At 41.3% G+C, this 20023-nt stretch overlaps 1 protein-coding gene across 1 annotated transcript; it reads right to left on the reverse strand.

Moving 5' to 3' along the window:
- Nucleotides 1-1430: 1430 nt before the first annotated feature.
- Nucleotides 1431-19038, reverse strand: slc1a4 (solute carrier family 1 member 4). The gene is made up of 8 exons (XM_084375892.1): nucleotides 18367-19038; nucleotides 12731-12773; nucleotides 9683-9748; nucleotides 7130-7296; nucleotides 6762-6995; nucleotides 5307-5501; nucleotides 4978-5112; nucleotides 1431-4652 (listed from the first exon to the last, which is right to left on the reverse strand). Exons 1-8 carry the CDS (start codon nucleotides 18879-18881, stop codon nucleotides 4403-4405), a joined length of 1605 nt encoding a protein of 534 aa, XP_084232018.1. The 5' UTR covers nucleotides 18882-19038; the 3' UTR covers nucleotides 1431-4402.
- Between the last annotated feature and the right edge of the window lie 985 nt (nucleotides 19039-20023).

The following is a 20023-nucleotide window of genomic DNA, read 5'->3' on the forward strand; positions in this document are numbered from 1 at the left end:
CTTTTAAAGTCACCACAAACGATCTAAACAGTACATTTGATCAGATTCAATATCAAACAACACACAGAACAGCTTCCTTTTTTTACTTTTCAAATTAGAAGTGATTATATTCAGCATTGGTATCAAATATATGACCCAATGCAAGTTTAAGAGGTGTTTTCTAGTCGACTGATCTGTGTTTTTGTTTGTCTGTCTGAAGATGTCGCTCAACTGCCTGTTTGTGACATGTCACCTACTTCAGGGTCATGAGGTCTGCTTCACACTTATAGCCTTTGGTTGTTTATAGCTTTGTGATTAATAATGACTGATGCAATAAATATCTACAGTATATTATATGCCAGTGACGTGGGGGTGCAGCTGGACACTTTGACAGCAGTCTCAGACAGGAGGATGCTGTCCAAGTTGCAGGCGATACTGCTGTATGACTTTCACCCTCTCCACAACGCTCTGGTCAAACAGAGGAGCACCTTCAGCGAGAGACTAATTGCTCCGAAATGCAACACTGAGCGCCACAGGAAGTCATTCCTACCTGTGGCCATTAAACTTTACAACTCCTCCCTCTGATCGGACTCAAATGGCTATATATATATATTTATATATTTATATATGTATATATATGTGTATCTATGTATATTTCACATATACCATATTTTTTATTGCACTGTATATATGTACATACTTGGGTGGTCATTGTACACTTGAGATTGAGATTGTCTACTTTATTATTCTATTTTATTCTATTTTATTTTATTTTATTTGTTGTCTACTTTACTATTGCATTATATCTTTATCTCTTGTTCCATTCATGCTGTATTTTATCTCTACTTTGCACGGAGCATCTGGAACTAAAACAATTTCCCCCCGGGGATTAATAAAGTATTCTGATTCTGATTCTGATTCTGATGTATATCAAATGTGATAGATGGTCTAATAGATGTCTAACAGAGAATGGCTACTCAGTACAAGTTCTAATTTCCAATTTCTGAATAATAACAATGTGAACTCATAATTAAGGTTAGAAAAAACGGTACGCTTTTAGTTTGGGTTGCATGAAAAATTTTACTGTATCACCTTTAATGTTGACAGACAGCAGGACCAACAGCAAAGAGACAGCTGTACAGTGTTAGACATAGATATGGCACAGGCAAGGTAGCTACTATTACGAAACAAAAACAGAAATTAAAGTAGATTCCTAACGACAGGTTGTCAGCAGAAGAATTCATTAAAAATCTTATCAATAGCAATAAAAAATTGACACTGAGAGAAAAGTGTTAAAATGAGAAAGTACAAATGATACAAAAAAAGTTAAAACAATTACAAATAAATTAATATCAAATATATATAGTAACTGTACCACATGACATGTAATTACATGTGATTGTACCGGATATACTAAACAAAATCTAGTCATAAAACTCATCTTTAGGTTAACAGAGCAGTTGTTAGCTTAGAAAAGTCATTTATTAAATCTCAAATGTTAAGAAATTGTCAAACATACCAGTTTACCTTCTGTTTAAAGCAGACAGTTTCAACATACGCACCATGACCCAAAACTAAAGCAGCACCACCACATCATAATGAGCGTGTCAGACATTAGGCGACAGCAACATGCATTAAGTTCACATACATGACGTTCCTTCATCTCTTAGTGGTCTTCACTTTAAAATACACATCACAAGACTCATCACTGGAGCAGTCTCATCACCGTTATTCCCTATGGAAGTTAAATAAAAGATCAAATAAATATTATGACAGTTATCATTCAAAAAAGCCCCTCGAGTGTTTCAGACAGACAGAGAAATGGTTCAGCCGAGCACCCTCAGTTTGGTGCTTTCATTTAATGCCTGGCGCCACTAGAGGGCAGCACATGCTCATCCTGTCAGTCAAGTCCTTCCTAATCCAAACTCTACACTAAACCATCAGAAATTTGGCACTTTCCTTCATGGACATCAACCATGACATGGGGCAAGGCTTTAAAATGTTTTTTTCCGAGATCGAGGAAAAGCACTGGGCCTTTTAGCCTATATACAGCTAAAAATCCCACCACATGAGCCATGATATTCCCTTTAAAATAATGTATCCCACAGACTGAATACAAATATAGTGTTTAAATCGTCCGTCACTTATCTTATATCTGCCGTTAAATTTTTGCCAATAACGGAGGTAGAGGTTTTGGTGAAGTCAGATTGTGACATAAAGTAGCCTGAGATGTGCTGAATCACCACCTCAGGTCTTGACAGATAGTGAAATTATACAAAAAACAAACATCATATAACCTCCACTGAAGATTAATATCATGATGAAAGCATCGGAAACACGACTGGAAGGAAGGATGGATTCACAAAATAATGACAAACAGTATGATGTGAACTCATCGTGCATTTTGGTCCAATATTTGTGTTTTATTTGATTTTTAAGTGAATTTCCCGATTTGCTGGATTTTCGCTTAATCCCAAATTATGGACCTCACTGACAACCATTTATTAGGGTAATAAATTTGAGACTGGAGTGTTTTTTTATGATATCAAGATACCTTCAAACTAGAAGACTTCTTTTGGGCAACAATAGTGGGCTGTATTGGGTATCTTCTAGTTTGTTATCTCATCAGGACTTGACATATGGAGTTCATTTCTGTTCTGTGTTTTGACTGGGAGCTGATCTTTACACCATAAATAAATCTTTTATACTATTTAGTTTGTTACATTCGCTAGCTAACTTGAGCGTCACGTCAGTTATGCACACGTTACTAGCACTAGTTAATGTTAACGAACTGATAGCTGCATGTTAAAGTGCCTGAAATTTCATTCTACAAGCATTTGTTGTATAATGACAATGACATTAATCTTGAATCTTGCATGTTAACATTAGCTAATTAGCTTGCAAACAAAGTCCAAAGTTAAATGGCTATTTATCAGACCTCTTGGTGACATACTCAAAAGCAAGTAGCAACAAGGCTACCTGCTACTTGTCCGAACAAGTCGCAACAGTAAGATAGTATTATGTAACAACTAAGAAAAATGACAATACATACAAATTTGTGTAGCTGACTCACCCTAATTTAAAAATGATTAACGTATAAATGAATCTTTTGCAAGCAATTAGCTGAGAAGGCTGTTGCTCAGTGGGAAGCCATTATTGGAAGCTACCACACAGACTTCAGGAGCAAATTTGAAAAGCAACTACTGCTGTCATTCCAAAATAAGAAAAACACGCTTGGAAAATCCTGATATCACCTGGGAAAAACATTACGTACCTCATCATGTTTGCAGTTGGCTTTCTCATGAGGTCTTTTTTCCGTGGAATCATAGACTTAGATAATGATGGTTATGTAAATAACACCAATATTCTCTGTGCTCAGAGATAAATGGGATTAGTCTGGGAATATAACACGTATCAATGGGTTTTCCCACATGAAACCATGAAGGCAGTTCAGGAGAGATAAACAAACCGGTCCAACGTCCAAAACAATGTCTGTTACTCTGTGTCACTAGTTCAACAGGATTGCCCAAACATAGGGCTAATTCCTAACTCAGAGTTGAAAGGTAAATGTTTGACATTGTTTGCCGACGGTCAGCAAACAAAAGTCAGGGAACTTCTTGTAAAACGCCGTCTGAATCGTGACAAACAGCGGTTTCTAATCTGGGCCCAAACAGTTGTTTCTCTTTACGATCTGATTTGAATTTCAACTTATTTGCCGTTTCCATCGAGCTAAAAAATGAAAAGTAAATGAGCTGAACAAATAAAATGCAAATACATACGTTTCCACCAGCTGAGCAAATGTGATTAAACCGGCATTCTGAACGTGTGATTAACTTATAACAGACAGTGTCAAGCAGTTTTTAGATTTGGACTCAGCATTTGGTAAGTTGTTAGTATTCTATTATTAATGTTGGTCATTGTATTTGCTGTCTGTGGACGAAGACAAAGAAATGCACTTGATGATGTTCTAATGTACAAACCGTTATGGCTCTGAGCATCTCATACAGCGCATGAGACAGCAGAATACGACATTTATGGGAATGTTTTAGGATCATTTTACACAATGTGTGTTTCTATCCCTGTTTTTTTTTTGCAAAATGCTTTCATCAAAATTATTCAAAATATAAAATAATTTGCCACAAGTGAAGGCAAAAAAACTGTTTAGCTAGACTGAGGAAAATGTTTTCAAAATGAATAATTCTCAAATTCATCATACCCTAAGCCCAAGAGGCTGAATTTCATAAACACTAGTTGCATGGGAGGCAGTCAACGCTCTAGGCAGACTGTTATGACGGCACTTTCCTGGCGAGTGAAACCATCAGTGACCTTGTTTTTTGAACGGACACTGAGTCAGAATGGTGCATCAGCAGCAACGTCAGAGGTGTCAAAAGGTCACGGGGCAAGAAAAAAAGTCTTGCTCAGTTCACAGGACAGACTCAATGGCTTCCGGCGTGGCCCCTGAGGCTTTGGTTTGGATCTTGACGAGCGGCGAGGTCTCCTCCTCCGCCTGGGCGTTGGCCACCACCTCCACCCGGACTTCGTCCAGCTCGCCCTCCTGCTGCTGCTGCTCCTGCTGCTCCTGCTGCTTCTTCATTTCCTGCTGGTTGATGTGGTGGAGGATTCCAGCACCCAGAGCATCGCCTTCCACGTTCACCACCGTGGTGGTGCGATCCCTGTACGCAAAGACAGAAAGTTAAGGTCAAACTGCTTTGCAGATCATCTGTCGCAGCTACTTGTCTTCATGCTTCCATTATTTCACCCCTTATCCTCACAGCTCAGATGTTTTTGTTGCACAACTTGAGAGAAAAAAAAGGAAACCCTGGAGGGAATTTTGAAAGCCTTGGGTGCTATCTGAGAAACAGGAATACTCTTTCAGATCATGTTTAATCATCTGCTGTGTGTGTTTGCTCTGCAATGTTGCTCAGGCAGACGTGATCAGACCTGCATCTGTATTTATTTTCTGACAGAAGCGTCAGTGGGTTCAGGGGCTTTACTCACACAATCCAGTCAACAGCCAGCATGAGGGAGAGGTCGTTGGTTGGCAGGCCGATGGCCTCCAGGATGATGGCGATGGTTATGATGCCACCGGCTGGGATGCCCGCTGCACCGACGCTTGAGGCTGTGGCTGTCACCCTAGAAGTAATGATGCAATTGTCATATGAATGATATAATACCATTTGTCACAGAGGAAAAATAAAGTTGACTTCTTGACTTTGCTGGGAAATGTGAGAGCAAATCTACGGATGGATGATTGTAGCGTGTTGTGATCTGTTCATCGTTATGCTGAGCAACAACAAGTAATTGTTGATATCGCCCCGCGAACTCACAGGATGGTGAAGATCTGTCCGGCGTTCAGCTCAGTGTTGTTGAGCTGAGCGATGAAGACGGCGGCGATGCACTGGAAGATGGCCGCCCCGTCCATGTTAACAGTGGCGCCGATAGGAAGGATGAAGCGGCTGATGCGTTTGTCCACACCGTTGTTCTCCTCTACACATTTTATCATAGAGGGAAGAGTTGCTGAACTGGTGAGAAAAAGAAACAGAAAGAGCATTGTCATATGCTCTGACAATTTTTTTTTTTAATCCAGTCTTTGTAGCTGTTGCAGGCCCTCTGCACGCAGTGTGCATGACTGGTGAGACCGGTGAGTACAAACAATAGCCATGTTCAAAATCAAGGTCAAGGTAAATTTTATTATCCTGACTTTGGCTCTATATAAAAAGCAGAGTTCATCGAGATGTGTGCCAGAGCTTTTACTGCACATCCTCACAATGCATTCCAACCTATTCTTGCTTTTATAAAACAAGAATAAAGCATTTTCATAAAAGGGAAGTCAACACTGCACTTTATTATTGCCCCCACATACTTGTACTGTTGAACAACTTCAACAGCCTGGCCTAGAATAAAAGCAGGGGGGGATGTGTGAAGGCTTCCCTCTGAAGTCGATTATCATTTCTTATGTTTGGGACACATTAATGTCCAACTAGGAGTGTTTACACCAGTCAATAAAATCATCCACCACTGGGCCCCGGTCAAAGTCATCGTCGCTGAGTAGAGACACAAACTTTATGACATGTCTGCAATCATAATGACACCAACACTCGTTAGTGTATAAAACAAATAACACAGAGGAGAGGTCACACCCCTGGGGGTAGCCAGTAGAAGATAAAAGGATGTTAGATAAAATGCAATTGACTCTCACTCTAACACTCACTTTAAATCATTAATGCAGAGGAGAGTCTTCGCTCAGTGTTGCTTTGCTCAGTGCTTTGCACATTATCAATAGTGTTGGAAGAAACATACAGTAATTGTGAGTATTTTGCTATTCTTTTTATAGCAATTCTACCCATACCAGTTTCATCTGGAAAGTTTCTCTTGAGGTCGCCGCTACAGCAAAGGTCATGAAGGTCACTAAACTCTGTTTGCAGCCCAAACATGTCCATGCAGAGACGAGGCTTTGCCCTCTGCAAAGCATAATGACGCTCAGTAAATTTCATAGCAAACTGCCAGATGTTTCTTGTGTACAAACTGAACTTGTCACCAGATAGTGGAGCGGGAGGGAAGGTCAGGTCAGTCAAAAGTGAAGCAAATGATTAAGCTAAAAAGGCTGAAACTTTATTTTTCAGTGTGCTTTACAGTGCATTGCGACTGCTCACTGAGACGCACCCCCGCTCTGATACTGAAATCCACCTGACATTTTATTCACATAGATTTCAAAGCAAACTCTTATTCCCATTTCAGTACAGACAAAAGTTAATCTGGGACCCTGTGATGTGACAGAATACCTGGAGCAGGTGGCGAAGGCAGTGGTGAAGGGCGTGATGAGGCCTGACAGGAAACTGAAGGGGTTCTTGCGTGTGAAGCCAAAGTAGATGAGCGGCAGGACGATGCCTCCGTGGATAATGTGACCCAGGATTGAAGCAAAGATGTATTTTCCCAGACTCGTGACCAGAAGAACCACATCTTCCATTTCCACAATCTTACTGCCCACCAGGAACATGATGCCAAAAGGGATGTACCTGTGAGACACAAGAGGTACGAACTTATCAGGAAGGAAAAAGCAAAAAGGAAAGCAGCAGAAATGTGGGATGTCACAAACTACCAGTATCACCAGTATTACTTAAAAATCCTGTATGAATCCAGCTCTACTCACCACATGATCCAAGACACCAGCACCATGGTGGCCTCGTTGAAAGCATTGAAGAAACGAATGAGTTCCTCCCCCTCATCTCCCAGCTTCCTCAGCGCCACGCCAAATACCATGGCAAACAGCACCAGACCCAGGATGTTCATACCATCTGTTTCTGTACCGACGGGCACCTAAAACACACAGCAGAGTCAGACCGTATGAGACTGGACACAGTGAAGACATTGTGGGAGGAAGAGCTGTATCGAACCATCTCAGTGGTGTCGTACTCTTAACATGGGCATCTTTTCATTATAATACATTGTATACATTATTAAAAGTTTACCGTTCGTTTTTGTATATCGTGTTTTTAACATTTTTGATCATGTAGGTCTTTTTAACTAGAGAAGTTAGCCTGTCAGCATATATGCATATTAGTAGAACCAGTCACCCGTCTCACTGATTTATGATTTAAATCCCTTCCAGGAATGAGGTCAGAGCTTTACTGCTCGCTTTCGCAAGACGGTGTTCGTCAGTCACTTTCTTTTTTGGCAGCTCTTCCAAGCATAGAGTAAAAAAGAGTCATAGCTACCTAACCTAAAAAAAACCACAACATACAAAAACAAACGGTAAACTATTCACAATATATACTGTGAAAAGTGTTTTACAGATGAAAAAGCAGCAAGTTAACTACGGACATATACTGTTCAGTTGGCACTGGAAGCAAAAGGGTGTGTAGTTTGTAACGTGGATAAACGTCACACTACGTTGCCCAAGTGGAGAATAGTGGCACTAGAGGAGAGGTAAGGGGTTTGCCAAAGTCTTCAGGAGACATCATCTAGGAATCATGGATGTCTGTACAACATTTTTGTGCCAATCTATGAAATAGTTGTAAAGACATCTCACTCAAACCTCACGAGGTGCCAAAGGAAAAGTCGAGGGGTCACTAAGTCCTTGGGTTTCTTCTTCTGGGGACCATGAATGTCTACACTAAAATGTTTTACCCTTCCATTTGTTGCTGAATATGGCTTGCATGGCTTACAATGTTAACGAGACAGGACTGGTTTTCTTAGGTCATGAAACATGGTCACATACTGGGACCTCAATTGTAGCCTCTCATTATAGAGAGCGGAGCTTGTCAAACAACTGTGTTGATACACTCTGCAGTAGTTGATACGACACCTTGCTACAGAGTGTGCGTGTGTGGGCACATAGGTCTGGAGGCAGCTGAAGGATTCACTGAACTGCATGATGGATAACGAATAAGGACAGGGACAAATCCTGAGCTCAATCCCTTTCCATTGTCCTGAGCTCTCCCACAGCTCCACCAGCTTCATCCCCTGGCACTGGGGTGACTGTCCACCATGACCCACGACAGACAAATACCATGGACAGGTGCCAATATCAGATCCAACAACTGTTCCCTTATACTGGGTCATTGGGGGCAAACCATGGCCACTGGGGACAAGCAGTTGGATTTAAAGTTATTAGGTCGACTGTATGTTCAAAATTCAGCTAATAATATAGAAACCTCTGGCCTATTTAAAAAACTCTCCCTCATAAAAGCTATTCGAACACAGGTTGTGAAGAAGCATTCAATACATTCTTAAAAGGTTCTTCAGTACCTGCTGAGTTAAACCATTTGAGCACATTGCTGCAGAGAACCTTTAGAAAGGTTTTTTTGTAGCAGCTAACAGGAAACCTAAAAAGCCTTTTGTGCTATCATGTCAAAGGCTTTTGTTTGACAGTCTAATTTCTCTGTTTACACATTATCTTCCTCGCAGGCTCAATTGATACCTGTTGGGTCACGCTGACCACTGGCCAACACTGTTGACTGACTCACTCCAAAAACAGAAACCATATCGTCACAAGTTGTCCCATGTAAAAACTCACTTCTGTGCACAAGAGCAGAGAAAATAAAAGCCTTTCCCCTTTTCATCGCAATGTACAGCTTCTCCCTCCCTTTTTCTCTTTTCTACCTTCACTGGTTTTAAAGTAAATGCTAATGATCTATTTATAATGAGATTGATTTGTCGTGAAATGATATAATTATCTAAATTAACACATACTGTTTACTGTTTAAGGTTAGTTAAGTGCTCTTGAGTTCTGAAAACCCCGAGACATTTTTAATCTTTGAATAAAAAGCAATTAACCTTTGACACAGATACAGCGTTATTTATAATGTCTGTGTAATAACACCCTAAAATAAAATGGCTTTGTAAAATGACCCTGTTCTCATGACCATGTTCACTTCCAGCATTTCCTAATCAACCTTGAAACCATTCTCCCTAAAACAAGTCATCCATTAGTCTCTCACATCAAGCTTATTCAGTGAGTTTGCACCCATGGGTGGTTCACACACACACACACACGCACACACACATACCGTTCCGAGCAAACATGTTCTCCAAGGATCAACAGTGACCTCCTGTTTTCATTCTGGGAGAGTTAACTGACTCATGTAGACACAGAAAAGAGCACTTTTCCTTTCAAAGGTTCATGTGCATTTAAAATGTGCAATTGCATCATACATGTGTGTGTGCGATTTTGTGTGTGTGTTGGGATGCTTCCTGCTCCTACCTTTTGATAGAGGATGGTCCCGTTGGTGTCATTCCCAACAGCAACCATCTTGTAGTCAGTGACATACTGCAACATAAAAGACAGGAACACTTGTTCAGCCATACATTTTCGTTCGTGCACTGTAGTGCTGAAATGTGCTTTTACAGTGTCAACATGCAAATATATGTCAGTGTTTCTCAATATCAGTTGTCAATGTAAACTGGACATAAATGAGTGGGTTTACATGCACACCATGTATGATCTGGTTTTAGTAAGAAAAAAAACAACAGGTAAGTCCTTATCTCCAGGCTAACAACAATGGACTGCTTGTAACCATAAACACTTCTTCCAGGTTTGTGATCACTATCTGTCAAAGTACATCCTCAACTTTCATAGAAGTAGCAATATACAGTAATACAGAATAAAACTCTGGCAAAGGCAAAGTAGAGGACACATTTCCAAGAGGGAGAAATCAATCCAGCATGGTGACAAATATGTCATTCTGAAGGAAAACAAAACTGGGTTCTTTCCCAATTGCAGAGTTAAGTCAGTCAGTACTGGACCTTCCAAACCGATGCGAACAGGGACATAGAGAAAACTGAACATATTAAAGGGAGCTGAATAACTGCTACTTTTAAAAGCCATGTCCTAAATATGATCAAAGACTGCATAATTGATAAGCAAAGAGTTGGAACAAGCATAGCTTAGCATAAAGCCCAGCAGCAGCTTGAAATGTAAACATGAGAATTTCACTTGTAGAGAAAGTTACGTGGTGTAATTACTTCTTGACGCCCACCTCGCGTTCTGTATGTAGCTCATAGACAGAAGAGCGGCGTCTATTCTTTTAAATTCTATTCTTCTTTAAATTCTAATCATTTAATTTTGTCACTGAGTGAAAAACCTCGACTGATGAAGGTTTTGTTTCATGGTTAAGAAATGTGAATTGTGTTCATAAAAACTTGTTAAATGCAGTGACAATGTTATAGATAAGTATTTTTTGGAGAGTGGTTTCACAAATGTTGCTAAGGAGAGAAAAAATGGACTGGAAATGATGAACTAAACTACGGCTGCCCCATAATAATTGACTAAAGTGTTCTTCATACACAGTGCTACTATACTACTCAGACTGAAGTCCACAAGAGAAAATTCTCATCAGTAGCGAGTTTGTGCAGGTTATGCTGCAGCTTATTAGCGTCACCCACTATTTCTGCAGTCTGCAGTACGAAGCCTTGTTTTGATCCGATGATCCTGTTTGCCCCTAATTTACTGCATTACACTGTTAATACAAACTCAACACTTCCTGTATATGTTTCAAATTCAGTGGAAAATTCAGTTGCTTTTATAGTAAAACATTACCAAAACTTGTGACTTGCAAGGTTCACGAACATGACTACATGAAACAAACTGCTATCAAATTTTCTCCAGTTTCACTCAGCTGAAGTCTTACTCTATTTATCATTTTGATGTTAACCTTTAGAAGAAGTCAAGTTAAGCTGAATTGTTGTTGTGAGAAATGAAAACAACATGTTGCAGTTGCACTACTGGACTGTAGTGCTGCTACACTCTTATTCATGGGCTCCCGTTATGTTTCCTTTTCGAGCGGCTGATTCATGTCCTGTATTGCTGGTTTGGCCTGATCTTAGGTCTCAAACCAGTCAGAACATTTTTAAATCGGCCCAACCCTATCGGAAAGTTTGTCCAATTTTGCGGCCACCCCTAACACGACTTAAGATGGCAGATGAGCAAGTTTGTAGTGAGTTATTTTCATACGTTGTGTTGATACGTCCATGTTTTTTGGGAAGTTTTTAATTATTTGTTCCTGTCTTTTGAACAATGAGACTTGTGTGCGGTTATACCGTGTTGTTAGTTGTTCTGCCATAGTCAGAGTCGTTGCGTTACCACTTTTGTTATCGGCACTGTCGTTAACAGCCGGTTTGCTTTGTCTGTGCCCTGAAAAACATATATTTGAATAAATATATTAATATCATAAACATGCAAGGACTAGGGGACTTATGGCTTGATCTAACGACTGATGCTGACTTGGAAAATCTTAAGCCTTAAAAAGTGAAATGACTTAAGAACAAGTTATGTTCATTGCTCCTCTAAGGGACGCAGTATGTGCATGGAGTTTGGGGCCAGTTTGAAACTGTCCACTGAAGTTCAGATAGTTTCAGCAGTAAAAGGAATCAAGCAGCTCTAACACAATGCTGTCTCTCTCTGCATTTCTTTAAACAGCCCTTCTGAACAAAGGTTCCCAACGTCTTGGCAGATCTATGGACTTTAAATGAGGCTATAGGTTCTTGGAACTGCGACATACTTGGACCTGCAGAGATATAATAAGTGACTATAGTCACAAAACTAAAAGGAGAGCCCTTGCCACAATCTGAATCGTACACATCATTTGTCTACATGTCCTTTTAAGCATCTAGCTGCTTGTCATTTTGTGTAAATCTCCCCTGTCCTCTGCTTTCTTGGTTTAATCCACAGTTGGCCCCATTCCACAGGGGCTCTACCACAGTATAGGCTGGGTGGGGGGGATAAATATTGAACTCTATGACCCGGAGTATGACTGACCTGTGACTAAGTGTCCGTTTGTGTACTCTCCTTTTTGTGTGTGCACAGCCATTTTGTATCTCCCCATCCCCAAATATTGAACTTTCCTGGTTCTTATTTTAGCCTGAACAGACATGATCATAATTCTAGGAAGTGGAGCGGGCCGGGTTTAAGAGCAGCGAGGCGAGGTGTGTTGCTAGGCTGGTTGAAATGGAATGGTTTCGCCATGGTAACGGCTGGTAAGGGACAAGGAAAAGAGGCATTTGGGCAAGCAGCAGTCTCCGAACAACTCCTCATTAAGAGGCATTGTGAGGCTCTGGGCACTAAGGCCAGAATTTATAGCCTAGCAAATGAACGTGGAGTGGCATCCGCGTGGTTGGTGAAATAAATTCTGATGAACAATCCACACAAGACACAGGTGGAGAGGAAAAACATGAAGTGGTGATAAAGAGGGGAACTAGGTGAAAAATGGAGACAATGTGGTGTGGTGGAGTGAAGTGAGGCGCTGGCACTCACAGAACGGAAAGCAGCAGCCACCAAGTTCGCTGGGAATAAATTCCTGAGAAGGGAAGAGAAAAACAAGTTAGAACCACAGAAAATGACAGCTAAGTTACCGCTGTAATTGACAAACATTTGGCTAATATTGAAGCCAGTGGTTTGTTATAAAAAAAAGCAATCAAACAAAAACTGAGCACTAGTCTCAGAAAGTCTTTTAAATCTGTGTGGTTAACCCATCTCAGTGATTAACTGTTCACAGGATTGGTTTGTCATCACACACTCGTTGTACTTTGGCTCTTTTCCCAGGACCTTCCATTAAGTCCACTGTTCCCAACACATGACTTTCATAAAAAAAGTGTTTTCTTGCAGTCCATCAGCAGCGTACAAGGTGTGGTTGTCGCCTGTATATTCTTAGATTAAAAAAAATTAAATGTCACTAACGTTTTATTTAGTCATATACCCATATTTGCCATTCTATTCACAAGACTGCACTGTGACAGCAGCACAGTTTAACAAGGTAGTTTTACTCGACTCGGTGTAACAATATTTTTGCTCAGAAAACCCCCAGTGAGGCAGCTGGATTCATGAGACCACATGATATATGATCTTAGTCAAACACATGTGAAATCACAAACGTATCTTCCTTGGCTTCGAGCTATGTGCTTGTGGCCGAACACACAGCGGCTCAACCAGTCAGCGTCCATATGAGGAACTACTGGCAGCTACAGGCGTGGTTTAGATGTGCTGACCAGTGAGAGAAGTGACTGTTCGTTTGAAAACAACAATATCAGCTCCAAAAGAGGCTAGCTTAGATGCTGCTGTAGCATCAGTTATGTCAGAACTGGAGAGTATATTTCATTGAAAAAAGAGAAAAGAAGATTTTCTCAATGGAAAAATATGTTTTTGCTCTTTTCCTGATGATTTCGGTTAGAGTTTAATTTAAAAACAGGCTCAGATTTGTCCTATTTACGACGTTTGCATTGCACTAGAACTTTACGGGATTGTTTCAGCTATTAGTCAAACCCTCAGATGTTGCCAGGGAATAAGAGTGGGAAAAACTTTAGATTTTGATTGCAAAGCACATGAAAATATAAATTAATGATCTTTGATGCAAGTGAGCATGGTATAAGCAGGATAATGCCCTTCAAGCTGTCTTCTGTGTACATATGCACATTTTTTACACAAATTGAACCCATATACATGAAGGGTTTGCTGAACATATTACTATTTAAAGAAAATTCAATAAAAAAATAAAGTTTTTGTGACTTTTAGGCATTCTGAAGTTGAAGAGTTCAATGTTTCCTCCTGTCACATGACCGAGGCGAGGATCTGGATTAACCCTGGGAAACCAGAGCTGAGAGCTGGCATGCTTTTCCCACGGAGCCTCCTCTCTCTCTGATTTCTAAAGCTCTGTTACATAACAACTTGATTTCCTAAAACATCTCAGCCAAACATCACGCATGACCCTTTTAATTCAAAGCAGCTGCAGAATTAAGTTATTCAGCTAATGCGGTCGGAAGTGTTTCTGGCTTTCTGGTTTCTCTCGGCCACTTTACATTCTTAGTCAAACACTTATTGCATTATGGTGACAGCTTTGACCGTAATTGCAGTCATTGCAGTGTGTTGCTACCACTGGCCCAAAACAATTATAATAATAAAGACAGTGTCTCTTTCGGGCTTCTCTGTTGTTGTGTCTTTTAGCATCTAACACCACTTCACAACGGCAGCATCAGTGGCAAAACAGCCACTGTTGTAGGTATCTTAAATGGTATTTTAGAGTTTGTAACTTCCTGGAAACTCATTAAAAATGTTGATGACTCATCCTGTACTTGGGGGCATATACAAAATATTTGTCCAATAAATGCTTTCTGTATTTTATGACACTGTCATGGATTTATAAAAATAAGAATGTCACCTGGAGATCGGACCTCACGGATTACTGTACAAAAGGTAGGGTGAATGTCAGGGTGGACGTATGGGTGAACAAAACGTCAGATCAACACTACAGTGTTTTTCAAAATCTCACTTAAAGGACATTAAGTATAAACAGATACAAAGCAGATACGGCCCATGAAACTTTGAATTTGAGCTACCCTCCTGCTGGACACGCCATGTTTGTCCATGTAATAAGAGTGTGTGGACAGAGAAATCATACTAAGCCCACTTGACACTCACAGAGAAAAGACAATATTTGGACTTGAACATTTCTCAGAATTAGGAAAAGGAGATGAAGCTCAGCGTAATTTCGATCAGGAAGACTATCTTTTCATTCAACTCTCTCCCTGATCCCTCCATTCGCCTGACATGGGTGTTACTCTCTCTTCATTTAACCAACCAGATTCTGCCACGAACACTATCAGCCAATCATGTCTCTGCTGTCAAACTTAAAACCGCTCTCCTCTCTCCCGTCAGCTGTCATTTCAGGCATTTCGTGCGACCCTCTTCCACCCCATCCTCCTCCAGCTCTTCATCCAGTGGTTAGGTAAATACGAGTCTCTCCTGATTGAAATCCTTCCTGAAATGCTTGGAGCAACTGGTCACCAGTATACAGTAAATATGTCCACAGTGTAACACTGGGAAATAACAGCAGAGTGTCCACCTGCTATGGTGATAAGGAAAAAGTGCTGACAGCAGCAGACGGTGATCAGTTTGTACTACACAGTGTTGCTGGGGTCTAACCCTCCACCTCCTTCCTTTCCTCAAAATACACTCAACTCTGTCAACAGCTGTCAGCTTTCCCGCACACTGTGGGAACTTTATATTAGGACTCCTCCTGTAGTGCTCACTGAAGGCCAGCGGGCAGGCTGATATTCAGGGCCGCCAGCAGGGGGGAGCACCAGTTCAAGGGAGGCCTCTCACCCTTCAAATAATCTGCGTTGGGGCAGTTGGAGTTCATCTTATCCTGGACACAAGTAAAACTATCTGCGGCCCTGCTGATATTTATAGGCGAGGTTGCCAGGAGCTGGAATATGTGTCTACTGTGTGTCAGACATGGCTTCTGCAGGAGAAAAACTACGATTACAACATTAAGGTACTAAGGGTTTCTAAGGGGGCAGCGCGTGGAACTCTAAAATGCTTTGCAGAAACTGGATCGATTGTATCCAAAGCACGATCAGGCCACCACCATCAGGAGATCTATACATGAAGCTTAGCTCAGATAGAAAAGCAACTTCTTCACAGATACAGAATTTGCAAGATAAGCACACCTCAAGGTATTGTAAGAACTACTTGAAGACCAAAGAAGACCAAGCAGTCCTGACTGTCATGGACTGTCCTCCGCAGTCAACTGACCTCAACCCCACTGAACTTTTATGAAGACACTTGAAGACTGAGAAAGCCTTGTGGCATCCCAAGAGGCTTTGTGGGGCAACTTCAAATCGTGCTGGGGTTACATGAGTCATCAGGTTTTGCAAGACATTGTGGAGTCCATGCCAGCTCTAGTACATGCTGTCTTTAAAGCTAGGTGGGGACATACCAAGTAGATATTTTGAAATTCATGGAAGTTATTCAAAGATTCAACTTTTCATTCAAACTATTAAGTTGTTTGCAGTTGGAGGTGTCCTGTCAACAGTTTCACAGTCATCTCTTTAATAATGGTGGATTTTTTTTGCTGCAATGCCGCAAGTGGCCACTGAGAGACAAGATGGCAAAGATGACACTTATCCTGCTCCTAAGAGAACGATGCTGCCAAACACTTGAACTCAGACAAAACTCTTAAAACTGGCAACCGAGTTAGGTAATAATTATGGTGCCCACTCAATCAGCCCACAGGATCTTGACGTGCCTCGGCAAAAGTTCACTCTGTACCTTGTAATTGCCCTTTTACCTTTTCCCTCTGACAGGACAAAGCGAGAAGAAAAGCATGAATGAAGTGGCACTTCAGCATTTTCCTTACAGCTGCAGAACCCAGTGGTGGAAGAAGTATTTAGATCATTCAACTGAGTGAAAGTAGCATTACAACAATGTAAAACCTCTGTGTTATGAACAAAAGAGCTCTGACTTACGTAAAAGTACAGAAGTATTAAAAGTAAAAGTACTCAATCATAAATAAATAGCCCATGTGAGCCCATTATCACATTTTATATTAGTGGATTACTATTACTTATAGGGCTGGGCAATATATCAATATTTTATAATTATTGTGATAAGAGACTACATATCATCAGTTGTGTCAGTACTGTATTACAGTAAAGTGATGTAAAGAGCCCAACCAATAGTTGATTTTGGGGCCGATGCTGATACTAATATTAGGGAGTGAAAAATCCTGACGTACCAGCTGATATACACACAGGTTTTTCACACTGATCCCTCAAATGTAGTAAATCATTTACAGTTTAACCATAAACTTCACTGTCCAAAGACGTCAATACACTGAAACAGTAACATTTAATAATAAAATATTATCCCAAGTGTCTTTTTCTGCTTTATAACCTATGAATAAAAGTTTTCATATCAGTAGATATCAGCAGTGATGGAATGTCACTAAGTACATTTACTCAAGTACCGTACTCAAGTACAATTTTGAGGTACTTGTACTTTACTTGAGTGTTTCCATTCTCTGACTCTTTATACTTCCACTCCACTACATTCTGTAAGGCAAATATGGTACTTTTTACTCACTACATCAGTTTATTAACTTTAGTTACTAGTTACTTTCCATATTACATGCTGCATCAGAGCCAAATGAGTACATGTTTAAATTAACTTATTTCATTGACAGTCAGTTTTAAAACAAACAAACAAACAAAAAGCTTATTCCAATAATGAGAAAAATGCTGAATATCTGATCTCATAACTGGCCAGGCCAATAACTGATCAAATCATAGTATATAATATATACTGTACATACAGTACATATAAATATATGTATAATTTACTTTTACTTGGGATATATGCAAAATAACTTGTAACCAACACATATAGTGGAGTGAGTCTGAATTGTATTGGAGTAGAAGTACACAGTGGCATAATATAGAAGCACTCAAGCTAAGTACAAGTATCTCATTACTGTAACTTAGTTACTTTCCACCACTGAGTGAGCTGCATGTGGAGGAGAGGACTCGAGTTGCTGCTTTTTCCTTGTTAGGCTCAAGCAAAACCAATTCAGTTTCAGAAAGGATGCTGGAGGCGACTGTGTGAGTGTTCATGCAACACAATCTAACTACATACAGGTGTGTGTGTGTGTGTGTGTGTGTCTCAATTTGAAGTGCAAATCAAGGCAGTTTTAGGAAGTTACACAAACAGTCTTGCTTGACTTTTTTGAGCAATTAGAAGGGGACCTGCAATCTACATAGTATAATCCTCTACACACACTGATGCGCTACACATTGTATTTATTTCATCTTAATCTTGTTTATGTTTTCCCCATTTTCTCTACAATCTCATGAAGTAAGTCTGTGACCTGGGTATTTAAATAAATGTGTACCCCACTCATGCTTGTTACAGCAGTGAGTGACTTCAGGAGCGTGTGTGTGCTCCATGCTCAGTGTGTGTAACTAACCGGTGTTCCCAGTGCGCCTGAGGCACGCTGTGCCACAACTCCCCCCGGGACTGCTGCGACATCACAACAATCCGCCTCATCTTATTCAGTGCTGGCCTGTTTATGAGTGTTTAATATTTTTAAAAAGAAAATGATGAAAGTCGTGCTTCAGTACCTGGCCAGATCTAAAAACGAGTCCGCGGTCTCCTTGTTGTTGCTGACGCTCTCCAGTCCCAGGCTGTTGGTGTTCAGGGCTCCTGCGCCCACGCCGGGTTTAATAATGAAGGCCAGTGCCACCCCGATGCACGAGGCGATCAGCGTGGTCACCAGAAAGTAGGCGACGGCGATGCCCCCCAGCTTGCCCAGGGAGCGGGTGTCCAGGCTGGCGGCGCCAGATACGAGGCTGCAGACGACCAGCGGCAGGATGATCATCTTCAGCATACGGAGGAGCATCTCTCCGGGGAAGGCGAAGTAGGTCATCTGCGCCTTGGTCAGGTTCATGTTGCGGACCATCATCCCGAGCCCGACGCCCACCAGCACCCCGGACACCGTCATGATCACCAGGAGGTTCTTCCTCAGAAACTCCAGCAGCTTCTCCCTGCAGCTCCTCTGCGCGCTTTTCTCCACGATCCGGTCGGTGGAGGCCGAGCTGGGCATGGCGTGCCCGTTGATCTCGCTCTTTTTCTCCATCTTTTTCCTCTGCGGAGCAACGTGGGGAGGCTGAGTCCGGCTCTCGGCAGCGTGGGATAGATGCACACACACACACGTCGGGCGCACGCACTGTGCTGTGTGAAGGCTGGCCCGGCGTTAAGGCTGAGGGAGAGCCAATGGAGAGGGAGCGACGACACACAAAGCGAGTGGAACATGCGCACAGGAGCCGGGGCTTTATACCCAGAGCAAATGATGCAAGAGCAGGGGAGATTGCCAGGGTCTGTGGCAATGTGGCACATTTTCTTCCATAAACATGTGATGATTAAAAGAGCTTCCCAGAAATATCTTCCTCTGGCTCTGCGCCCTCTCTTCTCTTGCTCCATGGAAAGATCAAGCATATAAAAAAGCATTTCATATAATAAGCCATACCACCTCAAGTAAACAATACACAAGAATAATGAGGATCAGCTTTCATGCTGTTTTCTCCTCTGCTCTTCTGCAGCTACATTTTTTCCAACACAAAAGACCCATTCTTCTTGCAGAACTTCCTGTTTTAGTGAAACACACATCTGGACTTTTGCTTTTCCTTGTTCCTCAGGGTTTTTCTCTGAAGCAACTTCACAATGTCATCAAATGCCTCAAACACCCAATTCAGGGCCTGTCCTCCTCAGTTTGGTGTGATACCGAGATTGAGCTCAGTGCTTTCACAACCCTGGGAAGAACAAAGTAACATGATCACCTACTATTTGTAAAGATATGTCTAGTTTTTCCTCCTTATTCGTCAAGTTTGAATCAAAGATCCTTTCACTTTGACATTTTATAAGCACACACGCATGTGAGGTGACATTTGGCTCTCAGGCAAGTCAGCTGTCAGCTTCACAGACTGGGAGTGATGGGGGGGAGCTGTCAGCACCATGGCCAGCGCTCTGTGCCTTCTAGGGGGCGCTGTTGCTTGCTGTCTTCCACCTCTGGATGAGGCTGTTGATTTGAATGGAACAGCATCAGTGAGAGATTTCATTTAATAATGTTTATTTTGGAAGGCAGGAGGTCCAGAAAGATGCTACTCTAGTCTGAAGTAAGGACTATTATATTTGCATAGTGGCTATTAGATTTTTACCCATTTGCATTCTTGTTGCGCCTCTGGTGTTTAACCACGAGGTGGCAGAATAGTAAAGCTGTTG

The sequence above is a fragment of the Pagrus pagrus genome (assembly GCF_965226575.1).
Source record: "Pagrus pagrus genome assembly, chromosome: 15".
In the NCBI taxonomy this organism is placed as follows: domain Eukaryota; kingdom Metazoa; phylum Chordata; class Actinopteri; order Spariformes; family Sparidae; genus Pagrus; species Pagrus pagrus.